This window comes from Rana temporaria, chromosome 4 (assembly GCF_905171775.1).
Source record: "Rana temporaria chromosome 4, aRanTem1.1, whole genome shotgun sequence".
NCBI classification, from domain to species: Eukaryota; Metazoa; Chordata; class Amphibia; order Anura; family Ranidae; genus Rana; species Rana temporaria.
The window spans coordinates 148,972,448-148,990,407 of NC_053492.1; the positions used below are offsets into that span (position 1 = coordinate 148,972,448).

At 41.6% G+C, this 17,960-nt stretch overlaps 1 protein-coding gene across 1 annotated transcript in view; it reads right to left on the minus strand.

The window, feature by feature from the left end:
• Positions 1–565: 565 nt before the first annotated feature.
• ARHGEF26 (Rho guanine nucleotide exchange factor 26) overlaps positions 566–17,960 on the minus strand; it is a 229,365-nt gene continuing 211,970 nt past the window's right edge. Inside the window, 4 exon segments of the mRNA XM_040349186.1 lie at positions 566–2,642; positions 3,611–3,715; positions 7,434–7,501; positions 16,822–17,028. Of these exon segments, the coding sequence (XP_040205120.1) occupies positions 2,500–2,642; positions 3,611–3,715; positions 7,434–7,501; positions 16,822–17,028 (523 nt within the window). The 3' untranslated portion in view covers positions 566–2,499.

Consider the following 17,960-nt stretch of genomic DNA (forward strand, 5'->3'; position numbering starts at 1 on the left):
CTGAGGGCTCCCTTTCACTGTCAGCCCCTCTCCCATTACGGTACATCAGTCAGCCTACCTCTGTCTGCCGCTCTGTCAGTCAGACCCCTTCTCTTTCAGCCCACCTCCCCCTCTGTCTGGTAGTGCCCCCCTCTTTATCAGCCCCCCTTTTCTATGAGCCACCTACAGCGACATACCCACAGCAGGGCCAGGGTGCCAGCCAGCCACCCAGGGTGACCCATCCACACCAGCAAACCAGCCAGCCACACACAGGAGCCAGCCCGACATGTCCTGACACTTGCTGAAAGGGTAGAGCAGCCCGAGCGATGGCACAGGTAAGGCTGAAATATTGGCAATGGTCTGGCTGCATTTCTTTGGCAATGGTCTGGCTGCATTTCTTTGGCAATGGTCTGGCTGCATTATATGGGCACTGGTAAATATTTTGGTACACCATTTGGTTAAGAATTTTTTTTTTTCTTGTTTTCCTCCTCTAAAACCTAGGTGCGTCTTATGGTCAGGTGCGTCTTATACGGCAAAAAATATGGTACTTTATAAAAAACTCCAATAACAAAAAACAATACAAACATTAACATTATTAAAATCTTTTATATACAGTGGTAAAAATGATAAAACATCACAGTATTCTGTATTAGCCCATACATACAATGAATTTACTCTAACATGGAAATTTAACAGTGACAGGCCTCCAGTTTAAAACTTACAATGGCATTACAATCATTCCTAAAGAGCAAAAAGTACAAAATACTTGGCCCCAAAATTGAAACGTGCTTGTATGAACACTCTCAGTCTGCTGGAAAGCGGTTTACAAATCTATATTTACAGTACAAAGAGCAAAGATATTGTGGAAAATGAGGCAACTTACAACAGACTGATTGTAGTCGATCATGGAAAATTGATTTCCACACAGCTGTTGTAGATTATTGCACTTTGCAAATACTCACTACACTCTGCACCAACTTACTAGATAGAAACTGTTGTAATGGTTATGCCACATGAGTATATTGATGTCCTAATATGTAAAGGAAAGTCAGATCATTAACAGCTATAGCCATAATTTATAAAGTTACATGTTTTGTGCTAAATTTAGCTGCAAGTTTAGAAACCTGTTTTGTCCTCAAAATGTGCCAGTCTACAATACTCAAGACAGACATATGACTGGCTGTGCCATTTCCATGGCGGTGGGAAATCCCCGTGTACTACTGACATCACTACAATATAATACTATATTTATTTTTACTGTTGTGATATCAGTGATTCTCTGAAACTTTATTTTGGACCATTTTGTTACACAATGTGGGTGGTCTACTAAGCAAGGGACTTTGCACTTAGCTTAGTAATAAATGAGGCTGTTGTGTAAACTTCTAGCAGCACAGTAAAAGTCCTGTTTTTTATTTGCTTTTGCACGTGATCGGATATCCTTTACAAAGTGAATTTTCACCACATTCACAAAGTGAAAATTCATTTTGCAAATTGAACATGCTCTACTCCTTTAGAAAATCAACCACAATGTTTTCTTTATTTAGACCGTGCATGCACACTATGAATAAATACAAGCCCTATGATATCTACATAGTTTGCCCATAGTTTATATCTGGACTGGTGCAATTGTCTTGTACGGAATATCTTACTAATATCCCAATATATGGGTTTCTTTTTCAGACAAGTGGGTAGTATTAGGTTGGTAGATAGCTATGTATAGGAGGACTTGAGGCCTGAATATTAATAAAGCTAAACCAGTAAGCTTGTAAAAAAACATTTTCCCGTTGATGGTCACCAGTGTATATGTTCCAAACCATTATTCCAAGGTATACTACAGAGGTGGTTTACCGGGGAGGCAAAAGATCTATTGTGTATTGGAAAAAAAAGTAAGTTGTCTAGGCATCAATATCAAATCTGGGACAAAGAAACAAAGAAGCCACATTACACCAATTTCTACAGATCATTAAACAAGAAAATTAATAAATATGCCTGCTTCAAAGTACTCTTAGTATTTCTTTCATACAAATGCAGTATTCGTTCCACATACAGATGTTCTTATCTCTGCTATAGATAATATACATTCATAATCAATATTTCTATTAGTAACATACATGTAAGTCTAAACATGAACTTCTGAATTCCTATCCCTGGCTACAAAACATTATACAAGGACGATCCTCCATCACCCTCATAATTCTCATACAGAGTTTGATTAGGAATCTGAGAGTTTTTCTAAGTCTTTAGTAAAGGCATTTCCTGTCCTGTATATAGATCTCATCAGTTTAAACTTTCTCTAGTGAATTTCAGAGATAAAAGAAGAAATGGAGATAATAACAGCTGACAAGCAGGGAGCTGTGATATCCTCAGTCCAGTCCCTTATGTAAAGAGTTTACAAAGTTTTGAGAACATGTACCCTCACAACAAAAAACGTTTGAAGATTGTGTTCCCTTTAACTTCCCTATGCACAGTGGTGCTACAATAGTGCAAATGTTGCAGTATAGAAATGGCTAACATTGGAGTCTACACGTTGGTTTCCAGGGCAAGCAAACGTCCCATGCGCTCCATATTCTTTTCTAGTGTGGCCCGACATGTAATTTCCTTTGCACATTCCATGGGAAACCAGCCTCTCTCTCCGTCCCTTAGTCTTTCCCCTTCATACCATCCTGCAAAGATAAAAAACCCACAATGATCAGCTGGTATTGGGACAGAAAACAATGATCGCCTTGTAACATATGTATACAAAAAAACAAAATGTACTACTAGAGTGAACAAAAACAGTTACACTCAGATTAAAGTTTATAACTTACTCTGTCGGGCTGATTTAAAGTGGAGTTCCACCCATAAATATAACATTACATCAGTAGTTTTAAAAAAATGTCATTAGTCCTTTAAGAAAAAAATAATAATTTTTAGATGCTTTCAAAGTGTTGTTGCTAGGCAGAATAGTTAATCTTCCCACTTCCTGCACCTAGGTGCTTAAGCTTCCTAACCTACACCGCACAGACTCCTGGGAATGTAGTGGGTGTAACTTTCCAGGAGTCTGTGCACTCCCCAGTCTCGAAGAATCATGCGACTTGGACAGTACAGGTGCTGAAACCTGATCTGAAACCTAATACACTGCTTGTGCAGCACTGAGCATGTGCGAGATCTGCAAGGCTGAAATCCAGGAAGTCATACAGTATGGCTTCATGATGCCCACACTTAAGATGGCCCCAGTCAATTTCTATTTTATAAAGTGTCTAAATGCTGTAACAACCTAACAAAACGGACCTTAGTTTACAGACTAACTTTACTAGAATACATTAAGCTTGTGTATTACAGGGGTATTTATATTTAAAAAGTGAAATTGTGGCCGGAACTCCGCTTTAATAAACATTTACAAAGGAACGTTAAGCGGTAGCTGAAGCTTTATGTTTGCAAAAGATTCAGTACTTCGAAATCGGTGAATGACCGGATAAATTTGCATAAGTTTACAACAGCAATCAACTATTTTTAATTTGGAATAACCATATATGTAATATTTGTGTGTTCAAATAACAAACATATTCAACAATACATGCAGCTTTAAAATGAAAAGTGAAGTTCATCACTGTGAATCCTCAACAAAATACAACATTATGACTATACTCACCATCATTTACTTTCTGGTACACCAGGACAACGTCTGCTACCTGTAGGGATAATTCATCGGGCTGTTTTGCTGTGTAGGTCCGAATAATCTCCACCTGAGTTAAAGCTAATAAGAAAAAAACATGTATTAGAATATATCTACATACAGAAAACGCTAAAGCACCATCCACAGGAAATTGTTCAGCAGATTCAATAATAAAAAAATAACCACCTAATTAGAAAATGACAACCAACAGAAATTGTATTTGTTGAAATTATTTTGGTATCAGGGCATATATGGTAATTTCTGTTTAAAATGTAGCTTTTGTTTAAGGGAAAAAAAAAAAAAACACAACATCCCTTACTATAAATCATACACATTGCACAAACATGTTTAACATATGTTGCCAGCATTAGTTCATTTATCATGCTAATTTCACTAAAGAATTTTTGCTGAATCTACATTGTATCTTTTGAAAAAAAAAGTATTTGTGTCTTTCTCTTAGAGATCGGCTTAAACGTAGTTACGCCATTATGTTTTTAAGGTTAAAGTGATTGTAAAGTCTTGTTTAAAAAAAATAACAAACATGTTATCCTCACGCAGTTGATTTTGCACAGAGCAGCCCAGATCCTCCTCTTCTCGGGATCCTCTTAGCTGCTCCTGGCCCCTCCCTCCTGTCGAGTGCCCCCACAGTCAGCAGCTTGCTATGGAGGCACCTGATCTGAGTCAGAGCTCTGTGTGTCCATTCAGACACAGAGCAGCGGACTGGCCCTGCCCCCTCCCTCTCTCCCCTGATTTGCCAACTGATTTTGATTGACAGCAGCTAAGACACTCATGGACATCAGTGGACAGAGATGGGGCTCAAGTAAGTATTAGGGGGTGGTAGGGGGCTGCTACACACACACACACACACACACACACACACACACACACACACACAAGGCTTTTTATCTTAATGCATACATTGCATTAAGATAAAAAAAACTTCTGCCTTAATAATTTCTTTAAATAAATATTTGCACAATTTTGAGGGAGACACTTAGGAGTTAAAGATTCCCAGATTAACATTATCACATGTAGACTCACACCATCACTTGCTTTACAAGGACACAGTGGCGTATAATTGTGCTATATAGTATTCCAATTCACAAGCATGCTTAGGCCTGGATGTTTTGAAAACTCTCCTAGAAGCCTTTCCTCCTGGCAGCAGTGTTTTGAGAGAAAAAGCTTGACGCTTGTAAAAGTGTCTAAAGCTTTTAGGTGCGTTTAAAAGGTCAAGAGCTTGGGTGTGAAGTCATTTTATTGGCCAGAATAATCATAAAAAAAAAAAACGCCCGACACCCCTAGGAGCAGCTGCAAAAATATCCAGTGCGCAAAAGGCCTAACGTGCATTCATACTTCCCCATCCTTTACTTATCTGCAACTTTGCAGCGAGAAACAAAATAAATATCCAATACTCTGGCTATATGGATCATGTAACTCACTGCCCTTCCTCCTATGACGACAGCAATGGTGCTTTGTATGTAGCCACTCAGACAGCCAATGTTGACACATATATGTATGGGTATGGGGAGAAGGTCTTTGGTATTGCTAGCCAGTTATTATGAATCACAATAGCATTAGAAACATAAAAAAAATACTAAATGGCCGCACTACTAATGTGTTTTCAAATATTATACACTATTGAACACTACGCAGCTGCTTCCATTGGCTGAATAGAGGGGTGATGGTGATACTTACCTGCAGCCAGTCCCCTGCCCTGACAGACAGATCTGTGCTGTGTAGCAGAGATTATACATATCAGGACTGAATCAAATCCTATAACAGGTAAAATGGCTCTCGTATGTGTATTTTGTCTGTCTTTGGCTATCTGCCTGCAAATCAGATTTAACCATCTGTTACTTTATCACATGGCAATAGAATATTAAGGAATAAATATTTTGTGTAAAAAAAAAAGTAAAATAACACATGGAAATTAAAATTCACTAAGGTTAAAGTAGAACTACAGGCAAAAACGTTTTGGATAGAGTAAAGGAGGGTCATAACCCGTCAGTATATTTTTTGCCATCTGTGTCCCAATTCAGAGATTTCCCTTCACTTCTTGTCCCATAGTCAAACAGGAAGTGAGAGGAAATCCCTGAAATTTGGGCAATTCCTTGGGAACCTCCAGGTCACCAGAATTAGTGTCCCCATTGGAAGATGTCCCTGTTATTACTTTTCTGAGAGGGTGGATCTCCCTAATGGGGACGCATACACCGATACAAACTGACAGGGGTTCTAATCCATCTCCATTATACCCAAAACTGAAAAAAAAATGTGTCTTTAGTACTTTAAGTGATGTCATGAATTTGCTTCTATTGCAAATTTATATTCTAGCAAATGTTATAACATGTACACAAATATAACTGACCATAGGCGTGCACATCTAATGCTAAGCATCTCATTGAGCTTTACAAGTGTCTGATATTCACTTCTAGTTAGTAGTAGTAGTAATCTAGTTACCGATGGCTGCTGTTTTAGAAATGACCTAATTTACCAAAGCCTAATAAATGCAGACTTCACCAATCTATACCATAATTAAAAACAGCTTTAAAGTGGTTGTAAAACCTAAATATTTTTTTACCTTAAAGCGGAGTTCCACCGACATTTTTTTTTCTATAAGTCAGCAGCTACAAATACTGCAGCTGCTGACTTTTAAAATATGGACAGTTATCTGTCCAAGGCGCCCGTGATGTCGGCACCCCAAGCCGATCTGTCCCTCGGCTCTCATGTGGAGGCGCCGCCATCTTCGGTAAGGGAATCAGGAAGTGAAGCTTTATGGCTTCACAGCCTGGTTCCCCATTTCCCATACACGAGTCGCGCTGCGAGTCCTGACTGGACCAGTGTGTATCCCAGAATATGTCAGGGGGACGGAGAAGGGGCCGGACATGGCGTAGATACCCGGAAGTGGGAGAAAATACCTGGCTTAGACAGGTATATGCTCCCCCCTCTCCCTATAAGATGCCAAATGTGACCGGGAAGTGTGGAGCAATCCGAAAAGCGGAAGTTCCATTTTCGGGTGTCAGCATCCCCCCCTCAACTTCCCATTTTACTTAACTGAACCCTTATTCAATTCAGCGCCCTGCACATCTGCAGCTCTTCTATCCCCTCACTTCAAGGTCTCGCTGGCTTTGAAGCAACTGACTCCCAGTACTTTCAATCAAAGAAAGTGTCGAGGGAGCAAGTGGACACAGCAGCAGGGCTGGGGTGCGAGCAGGCACAAGTGCCCCCATGGGAAGCGGCTTCCCATGGGGGCACTGGACAGAGGGGAGGGGCCCGGAGTGCCAGCGAGGGACCCAAAAAGAGGAGGTTTACAGCCGCTCTGTGCAATTCCATTGCACAGAGCAGGTAAGTATAAGACATGCTTGTTGTTTATTTATTTTTTACAATCACTTTAAGTACAAATGAAGGCTAAAAACTTTTCTTTCTAGTTTTGGATAGAATGGAGCGTTAGAACACCTGTCAGGTTTTTCTCATATGTTTGTCTGTTGTCCTGGTGACTGCTACCACTAAAAGCGAAATTACCAAATTATGAGTGGTCACCAGAACAGAAAAAGAGGCAAATCCTCCAATGAGGACACAACATCTAGTGACCCTGGTTACTACCAGGGATTACCTTTACTCTGAAGGATTTCCTCTCACTTCCTTTTGTGACTACATTTCCCAAAGGTCCTCAGATGGAAAAATAAACCTCCTTGCTTTACCCAGAATAGGAAAAAGTTTTTCCTTCAATTCTATTTAAATGTATAGCAATTCCATAAGTGAACAGCAGAGGGTGGTATAAGCCAACCATTGCGTTTCTTACTTGTTCTATCTGTGCATGGCTTCTCCGTGCTCTGGCCCAGTGCAGTAATCCAACGCGCTCGATCACTTCTGAAAAACACAAGTTTATACTCAAATTACAGACAGCAGGCAAAACGTCTGGGGAAAAAGCATCAACAATGCTCAAATAAACACATAGATACATTAAAGACATCATATCCAAGTGAAATAAAACCAAATATTGATGTTTTTGAAGAAGAAAGAAATGTGTAACATCAACACAAAAAAATCAAAACGGTTAATGTGCTGGAGAATACTAAAATGAGTGCAGTAACTTGTAAAAAAAGATGGATTGTGATTATCTACTAGAGATGATGCATTTGCTCTTCATAATTGCTGTTGGTACCACATTAGTGAATAAACCTGAGAATATAAAGCCAGAAGAATACCATAAAAAAAAAAAAAAAAAAATCAGTTTCAATGATCTACACTTTCACATTGTAGTTTTGAGTGTAAATGATTGCAAAGCAAATTATTTTTGTAACTTTATATACTAGAGTGAGCTAAACTAACGCTACAATGTTGTTACTACTTGCACATTATTTTGTATTTTTTTTTTTAAAACAGTACTCCATTTAAATGACACAAAACGTGCACCTGTGTGTTGCCATGCAAGGGGAAACAGGCTTACATGAACAACAACCAAATGGTGCCTATCCGCACACTGCCTTAGCCTATATATTTACCTCCTTCAGCTTAATATCTTACACATGGGAGAACCCCCTACTGGGTGAAACATGTTAGCAGGGGTTCTCCCATAGGTAGGAGCAGTGGTGTATTTTGGTTTTATGCTGCCCTAGACAAGACTAAAATCTTCCTTATCAGACCGTAAGACACGATTAGTCCAAGTGCTACATATGTGGTCAATGGAGCAGAGGATGAGGTAGCACTGGTAGGCACTGATGAAACTGCACTGATGGGCACTGATAGGAACTGATTGTCTGCACTGTTCATCTAGTTTGCTCTGATGGGTTCATGCTGGGACCTGTAGTCTAGGGTTGTCCCGATACCACTTTTTTAGGACCGAGTACAAGTACCGATACTTTTTTTCAAGTAGTCGCCGATACTGAATACCGATACTTTTTTTAAATGTGTCCCCAAATGCAGCCATGTCCCCCCCATATGCAGCCATGTCCCCCACATATGCAGCCATGTCCCTCTAGCCATGTCCCTCACATATGCAGCCATGTCCCTCTAGCCATGTCCCTCACATATGCAGCCATGTCCCTCTAGCCATGTCCCTCACATATGCAGCCATGTCCCTCTAGCCATGTCCCTCACATATGCAGCAATGTCCCTCTAGCCATGTCCCTCACATATGCAGCAATGTCCCTCTAGCCATGTCCCTCACATATGCAGCAATGTCCCTCTAGCCATGTCCCTCGATGCGGCGGCAGCGGCGGAAAGGGGAGGAAAGTATTCTATTTAGGTATCGGGGGTATTTGCGCGAGTACGAGTACTCCCGCAAATACTCGGTATCGGTCCCGATACCGATACTGGTATCGGTATCTGGACAACCCTACTGTAGTCCTTTACTTTTTTTGGGGGGGGGGGGGTCACATCCCCCAAAAGTGAAGGACTACAAGTCCCAGTCCTATTTGTATGGGCCTGGTTCCCAGGTAAGGCAAACGCCTTGTTTGTTTCACAGCAGATACACCCCTGGGTAGGAGACCAAGTTGAAGCCATTTTTTACCAAGAGGAGCTCACTATATGTCGAGGAAGTGTGTGAACGGTTGCCATTTTGTTGTGTAGTTCTCAATGTGTTTGACGAGCCATTATTCAACCCGATAAGCACCTGCAAACTTTGTGGCCAGTCGGCTGGGATACCAGATTAGGACATTTGAGCAGTATAATTATTTTTTTGTGTTTTTAGGCTCATGTTAATTATCAGCCCCTGCAGATGCTTATACATGCATTCCTTGGTCTGTTTGCGCATAGTAGTAAGGCTAGATTCACACTTGGACATACACATTTTAGCAACAACGCTATATGAAATTTTGGGGGTATAATTTTCCCTTCTAATAGGCCCTCAATAGATGTCAATGCAGTAAACAATGCCTGTGACTCTTTAAAGCACCACAGTGCATAGAGGTGTGAGTGCACATGTAATGTGGTTGCCGTGTTCGCAAAAACTGGGTCAGGTACATTTTTGCCTAACTGAAGTGTGTTAAGTATCCATAGAAAATTAATGGACTGCTCAAACACAAAAAACACATTGTTACACCAAAAACCAAACATCAATGTGCACAGAATGAATGGGCCCCCCAATAGCATAACGCTGCAAAAACACAAGCTGTGACTTTGGGATTGCAAAGAGTGGAGGGATTGTGCGCCATTAGTCAATCAGGCTCTATTGCATTGCCTAATAACACTATTCTGATGCTGCGTACACATGATCATTTTTCGGCATGAAAAAATCGTTGTTTTAAAAAATGTCATTTAAAATGATCGTGTGTGGGCTTCACATAATTTTTCGGCTTCTGAAAATTAAAAAAAAAAATTTCCGAGCATGCTGCATTTTTTGACGACGTTTTAAACTATGTCGTTTTTCGGGTTGTAAAAAATGATCATGTGTGGGCTAAAACGACGTTCAAAACCCGCGCATGCTCAGAAGCAAGTTATGAGACGGGAGCGCTCGTTCATCACGCTGTAACAGACAGAAAAGCGCAAATCGTATTTTACTAACAAAGAATAAGCTAAAGCAGCCCCAAGGGTGGCGTCATCCGCATGGAACTTCCCCTTTATAGTGCCGTTGTACGTGTTGTACGTCACCGCGCTTTGCTAGGGCATTTTTAAAAAACAATGGTGTGTGGGCAACGTCGTTTTAATGATGAAGTTGGAAAAACGTTGTTTTTTCTACATGCCGAAAAACATTGGTTTTTTTTCATGCCGAAAAATGATCGTGTGTACGCGGCATCAGACACAGGGAGAGGTGTTTAGGTAGCTTACAGAAGGAGAGCTTATACATACAAGGTTGACTTCAGAGTCAAAGTCCAGTGAGCAGGTAAGTACACGTGTGACGATGAAATTACAATAATAGAAAGTGGTTGTGTGTAATGTGGAAGAGGTGTGCAAATCACAAGAGCAGCCAAAAAGAATTGCCTGTAAAAATCATTCACCTATACAGTATTTTAACTGTGAAGTAAGCTTATTGACTGCACTTCCATTCAAAGAATAAATAGACTATCTCCAACTTCCACAAGTAAGGATGTACCCATTAGAAGAAAGGAATAAAGGGCACATTTATTTCTTTATGGCTGCATTTTGAAATCCATATAATGGGATGACAATCACAAAAGAACACCGGGAACTTGCATAATTTTCTGCTTGCCAAGTTGCTAGCACCTTTATAAAAAATTACCAGGTCAAAACCGGTTTCCTATGCTATACAAATATGTTGCATTGTTAAAGTATAACGAAAGGCAAAACTTTGTTTTCAGTTTTGGATAGAGAGGAGAGGGAATAGAAAATCTGTCAGTTCCTATTGAGGTCTGTTAAGGAGATTCACCCTATTTGTACGGTTTACTGTTATCATCAAAAGTAAAAGAAAATCCCAAATTTTTGGCTGTCCACAGAAAAGTAGAGGGGACACTTGTTCTGGTGACCTGGGGGTCCCCAAGAAATTCCCTTGATTTTCAGGGATTTCCTCCCACTTCTTGTTTGGCTATGGGACAGGAAGTGAAGAGAAATCTCAAAAAATGGGGCACAGCTGGCTAAAATTTTTTACTGAAATGCATTGGACATCAAATTACCTTCAGCAAAACAAGGTTTGTTACCACCTCTCCCTTCATTTTGCTCTAGTTATTTAATGGGATGTGGTGTGGTTTAAACTCTCTGCCTTACTTTTTACACATCAAATTACCTTCTTCCTCACTCTTGTTTCTATACACCTCTTCCTAAGCCATCTTGCAGTGTGATGGATCAAAGTGACAGTTTGATGGGCCAAGCTAATTTCCTGATCTGGGGACCAGGTGTTTTTCTCTGCTGATTATCTTCTTGGTTCCCCCACCGCTCCCATGATTTCTCTTTCCTCTGGAGCATACGAGAGAGGACCCAACCTCTAGGAGTATCATTTCCACCAATAGATGATGTCCACATAAAGCCGACACTGATGTTGACACCCAAAAAATTACCCCAGTAAGTAAATAGAAGAGAGAAGGATTGGCCCGGCAGCATCACACAACTGCAGCTTCAAGTAAGTGAAATGAGCATTTGTATTTTTGTTTTCCATACCAGCAGTTAAAGTGGTGGGGAGAGGGGGTTGCAAGTTCCCTGGAGCTGGGCTTTAAGGGAGAACTAGTGCCAAAGCTCTTGTGGCCACACTTCTCCTGTGGGTCACAGGAGTTCACACTAATTTTGCAGTCTTGGGACTCGTGTTCAGCTGACAGCGGGCTAAAGTCTGCTGTCAGCTGATGTCTCTCAGCCACTCCAGACTGGAGCAATCCTGACTTCGGTGTCAGGATTTGCCCAGATGCCTGACCTGCAGCTAGCTCAGCTTCTCAGCATGTCCCCTCCACAGTCCAGTGCTCCAGTGAGCGTTGGAGGGGCAGAGCAGAGTCACTGGCTCTCTGCTCACTGAAAACAGCAAACTGAGCAATCAGTGGTCTTTGATCGTTCAGTTCTCAGTCTTAGAGGTGGCTGGGAACAGATGCAGCATTGGACTGATAAATGCATCCACCTAGACGAGCTTGTGTTTGTTTTTTAATTCTATTTTAAGATGAGGCGAATATAGGAACTTTGGCAAAGGATCTGCTCACATATGGCTTACACTACTCTGCTGTGCAGCACCACAGACAAGTTTGGTGCTAAATAAACAAAAATCAATAGAAATAATGTCCAAGACGAATAACCACATAAGAAACACCCCAAAGACATTACTTGGAAACAGATTTGGCCAGCATGTAACATATGTGATACAGTAGGATAATAATGATGTGTGGGAAGAAATATGAGGATGATAATAACACTAGTGTGGAACCTGGAGGAATCAAGCTTGTCTCTGATGTATGCGTGTTCTAGCTGGTAATCCCATCATGTCATGATATCAGAAGTGGTAACTCTGCAACACTTGGTATGTACAGACACCTTGTCATTAACAATCCATCAAGACGAGAGATCCACAAGGTTAAGTGCTAGAACTAAGATGATGGAGAACAGATACAACAGCAACTGAAAGATAAATACAACTTCCTATACAATGCAGATGGAAAAGGTAAGAAGCAAGTTCCTGGTAAACATTGTTATTATTATTATGCAGTAGGCATTGTTAGACGTGCCATTTCATGTAGATTTTCAGATGATACACAAAATGTCTCTAGCTATGAAAGTTAACAATCCAAAATGCAAACATTATTGAACAATATATACCAGGAAGTAACAATAAAAAAATAACACAGTGCCAACTGTATGGACACAATGCACATTTAAGTGCCTGTGCAGCAATACTGAAGAAGGCAATACTGAAGTGGGCTTATTTCTGAACAATGGGCATATTTGTTACATGTCTTTTTCATTGTAACATGTTAAGAAGTATGACTCTACAGCCTCCATTTACTTAAGTTCAGGTTTTTAAACTAACAGCCTACAGTCTTTCACATGTACTACTCTACAGGGGTGATTGCAGTTACCTGTCATCAGATTCTGTGCTGAACAACTTCCCGCTCTTGGTCCATTGTAGGTCAGTGAGTCTGAAATGGATTCAAGTTAAGTGTGGTGTATGTAGGGCCGGCAAGGCTAGGCAGTCACCTAGGGCGCACTGCTGCCTAGGGGGTGTAGCCATGGCTGCCGACTTCCCTACTAGCCTGGCCATGGAACATGAGGGGCTGAAGACTGTCTATTGCAGAGGAGGTCAACAGCAGCTCCGCCTGTGAGGAGGGTGACACGAGCCGGCTCCCAGGAGTCGGAGGACAGCTGGGGGAGGCAGAGGAGGCGGGTATCATGTCTCAGTATGGAGGAGAAGTTCTGCTGCCACGGGGCGTCTGCTCTCACAATCCGCACTCGGCTTTAGGCACCCACGCCCTAGGCACATACAGAGCCTTGAAAAAAAAAAGTATTTATACCCCTTGACATTTTCCACATTTTGTCATGTTACAACCAAAAAACTTTAATGTATTTTGTTAGAATTTTACGTGAGACCAACACAAAGTAGCACATAATTGTGAAGTGGAAGGAAAATGATAAAATAAATATCTGAAAAGTATGCCATGCATTTGTATTCAGCCCCCTTTACTCTGATACAATCTAAATCTAGATAAAATCTAGTGGAACAAATTGGCTTCAGAAGTCACCTAATTAGTAAATGGAGTCCACCTGTATGTAATTTAATCTCAGTATAAATACAGCTGCTCTTGGATGCCCTCAGAGGTTTGTTATGCCTCGTACACAGGACCGGACTTTCAGAGAAAAAAAGTCAGATGGCTTTTTTTCTCGGAAAGTCCAACCGTGTATAGCCTCCATCTGACTTTTTTTGTCGGAAGTTCGACAGACCTTAGATACAGAACCTGTTCTCTTTCTTTCCGTTGGACTTCCGACGGACTCACGGCAGACTTTTGCACGGTCAAAAGTCTGACTGTATGAACGAGGCATTAGAGAACCTTAGTGAACAAACAGCATCATGAAGGCCAAGGAACACACCAGAAAGGTCAGGGATAAAGTTGTGGAGAAGCTTAAAGCAGGGTTAGGTTATAACAAATATCCCAAGCTTTGAACATCTTACGGAGCAGTGTTCAATCCATCATACGAAAATGGAAAGAGTATGAAAAGAGTAGGTCACAACTGCAAACCTACCAAGACATGGCCGCCCATCTAAACTGACAGGCTGGGCAAGGAGAGCATTAATTGGAAAAGCAGCCAAGGGGCCCATGGTAACTCTGGAGGAGCTGCAGGGAACCACAGCTCAGGTGGGAGAATCTGTCCACAAGATAACTATTAGTCATGCACTCCACAAATCTGGCCTTTATGGAAGAATGACAAGAAGAAAGCCATTGTTGAAAGAAAGTCATAAGAAGTCCGGTTGGCAGTTTGCGAGAAACCATGTGGGGGACACAGCAAACACGTGGAAGAAGGTGCTCTGGTCAGAGGAGACCAAATGTAACTTTTTGGCCTAAAAGCAAAACGCTATTTGTGGCGGAAAACGAACTAAAACTACATATCATCATGAATCATGTTGTGGGATGCTTTACTTCAGCAGGGACTGGGAAGCTGGTCAGAGTTTATTGGAAGATGGATGGAACCAAATACAGGGTAGTCTTAGAAGAAAACCTGTTGGAGTCTGCAAAAGACTTAAGACTGGGGCAGAGGTTCACCTTCCGGCAAGACAACGACCCTAAACATACAGCCAGAGCTACAATGGAATGGTTTAGATCAAAGCAGGGCTGGACTGGGACAAAAATTTGGCCCTGGACTTCATTCAGACTGGTCCACTTTGACAGGTCTCTCCCATGGCGGCCGGACAACTCCTGCACCCCCCCCAGCCACCCAAGCCCCCTCTCCCCCTTCACTAGCCGTCCTACTTTATTAGAGTAGAACGGCTGGTACTGGTACTCTTATAGGCAGTACCAGTGGAGAAGCTAGACATTCCACCCGGGGCAAATAATCAGTTTGGTGCCCCCCCTTATGGGACAAGATTAGGCAGAAGTGAGAAACTCCCAGGCCATAGCTGTTGAGTCAGCTGTCTGTCCCCTTGCTTCTTTGTTCCCCCCAGGTGAGCGCTGCGGGAAGGTAGAGACAGAGGAGCGGAGGGGGCGGCAGTACGCTGTCACTGAAGCCGGCCCACTGAGCCATCGGACCACCGCGAAACTCCCTGTAGTCCCAATGGCCAGTCCATCCCTGGATCAAAGCATATTCATGTGTTAGAATGTCCCAGACAAAGTCTAACCTTAAATCCAGGTGAGAATCTGTGGCAAGACTTAAAACCTGCTGTTCACAGGTGCTCTCCATCCAATCTGAAAGAGCTGGGGCTATTTTGCAAAAAAAGAATGGGCAAAAATGTCACTCTTTAGATGTGCAAAGCTGGTAGAGACTTACACAAAAAGACTTGCAGCTGTAATTGCAGTGAAAGGTGGTTCTACAAAGTATTGACACAGGGGGGCTGAATACAAATGCACGCCACACTTTTCACTTATTTATTTGTAAGAAAAATTGAAAAACATTTATCATTTTCCTTCCAATTCACAATTATGTGCCATTTTGTGTTGGTCTATCACGTAAATCCCAATAAAATACATTTACGTCTTTGCTTGCAAAAATTTCAAGGGGTGGGAATACTTTTTCAAGGCACTGTATGTGTGGTACAGAGGCAGTGCAAATTCACTGCAAATTAAAAAAAATTGGTGCGTTTTGAGCACTGCGGTGCAGTTCAGATGCGGATTTCGGGCCATTGCCTTCTATGAGAACGCACATCGAATCAGTTTCGAACGCAAATTTGATAAAAAAAAAAAAACAGCGTTTCATACCAGGCCTCTAAATTATTTAAGAACTGTCACACAGAGGAGCAGGCAGATGGAAGGAGCCTTCGTCGCAGGCAGGGCTTTTTTTTCTTCCTGGTCTAGCGGTGAAGGCAGGCACCATGATTGACAATGGATCCACATCAGGGGATGTGGATTTTTTATTTAACAAAAAGTAATTGTCTGTTTTTTTTAGTCTATTTTTTACACTTTTTTGGGTGAATGAGTAGGGGTAATGTAAGGGGGTACATTACCCCTACTCATTCACATAGGGGGACGGGAACCATGTTAAAGGGGGATTCCACATTTTGATAAGCCCCCTGCCCACAACCCCCCACAACCACTACTCAGGGTTGTGGGGGGAAGAGGCCCGTGACCCTATCAACATGGGGGCAAGGTGCTTTGGGGTTTGGGCAGAGTCCCCCAATGCTCGTTCACCCTCCCCCTTCCTGGCCTGCCAGGCTGCATGCTCGGATAAGGGTCACAGTAAATTCCAGTATGAAAATTAGAGCTGTTTAGCTGGTGGGCTATAGCATTTGGACATCTGATTAGGGTCCACAAAGTCTAATTCACTGACCAATTCCATGGTGCCAAGTACTTTTAGTAAACTTCAACCTCTTTTGTATGCTCCAGGGGAGAACTCCAATTCTAGGCGCACACCATAACGGATTCCTCAACATCTCTGACTTTAGAACCAAGCTCTGTCCTCTGTGTCAACCAGTAATGACACTCCCATGAAGGACTGGGTAAGCAGGGTTACTGCAGGTTGCTTCAAAATCAAAGATCCAATTACAGTGGGAGCCTGGATCTGGTGCTGAGATTAATATCTGTTCCTTGTTAACCCACACAATGGACAAGAAGTGAAATCTAAAATGTTCATACTTGATTGGAATGTTCATTATATATGAGGCGGAGGGATTCACTTACAAAGTTTCAGCTCCCAGCAGCATCTCCACCTTCTCCGCTACATGATTGCTGTGAATGGTGAGTGTAAACAGATGGCTAGCTGAGCACTGCCTTGAGTACAATATGGGAGTGCTGTTCTTCAGTGGCGACGTCGGCTCTTCACTGTCACACTGCTCAACATGAAGCTGATCCAACATGGCATAGTCTATGACATTATAGCTTTCCTCACTGCAAGAACAGAAATAACATGTTTCAAAATGTCATTGTTATCCATACACAATTTAAACATGATAAAGCAGCGATGACATCTATACAATTATACACACTTTTTGCAATGTCAAGAAACTTGTGTTTTTCCGGGTAATTTAAGTTACGTTATTTACTTATCACTTCAGAAACTACAATAATCTATTTTTCCAAAAGACAACTGGCGTATTAGGGAGAGTGTGGTCTTATGTACCACTGATGGAACTTGGTACACCAGTTCATCATAAGTCTGCATCTGCCAGTGTCTGCCTACGTCCATTATGTTTACCATCTATTTTTATCTATCTTTGCCACAATTTATAGCCGACAATATCCATGTACAGTCATATTAGCAAGTGATCATATGCCTATAAGCACACCTAACTTCACATATCCCTTGGCTTAACATTTTCAGGAGAAAACATGATTGGTTGGGTTTACCTGGCTGATCATTATGGTTTTCTCCCACAGGAGAACCATGGTTATCTAACTTAGTTTACCCATCTCCTCCTTCAAAGTCCTAAATAAACTTGTGGCTGATCCCAGCTCTTTGGTTGGTAGGATTGTGTCTGTATGTACCTGAAATGTCTATAGGTAGCATTTATTAATAAAAAAGGGAAAGCATTCAGGACTTCTCCAAAGCCTTTTTAATCCTCTGAAAACCCACCTATTCAGAGAGGTCTATCCAGCCTCTAACTAAAATACGGATTTTTTTTCCCTCCATTTGCTCACCCTTAGCAATCATTACCTTTTTTTTCTAACTTGACCTTTCCTCCTAGATTGTGAACTCAGCAGGGCCCTCTGACCACACATATATTAAAGGATAAGCTCACCTTTTCAAAAAAAATAAAAATAAATGCACATCTTTTTGCAGGTTAAAGCGGATGTCTGCTGAAAAAAAAAATATTAAAAGT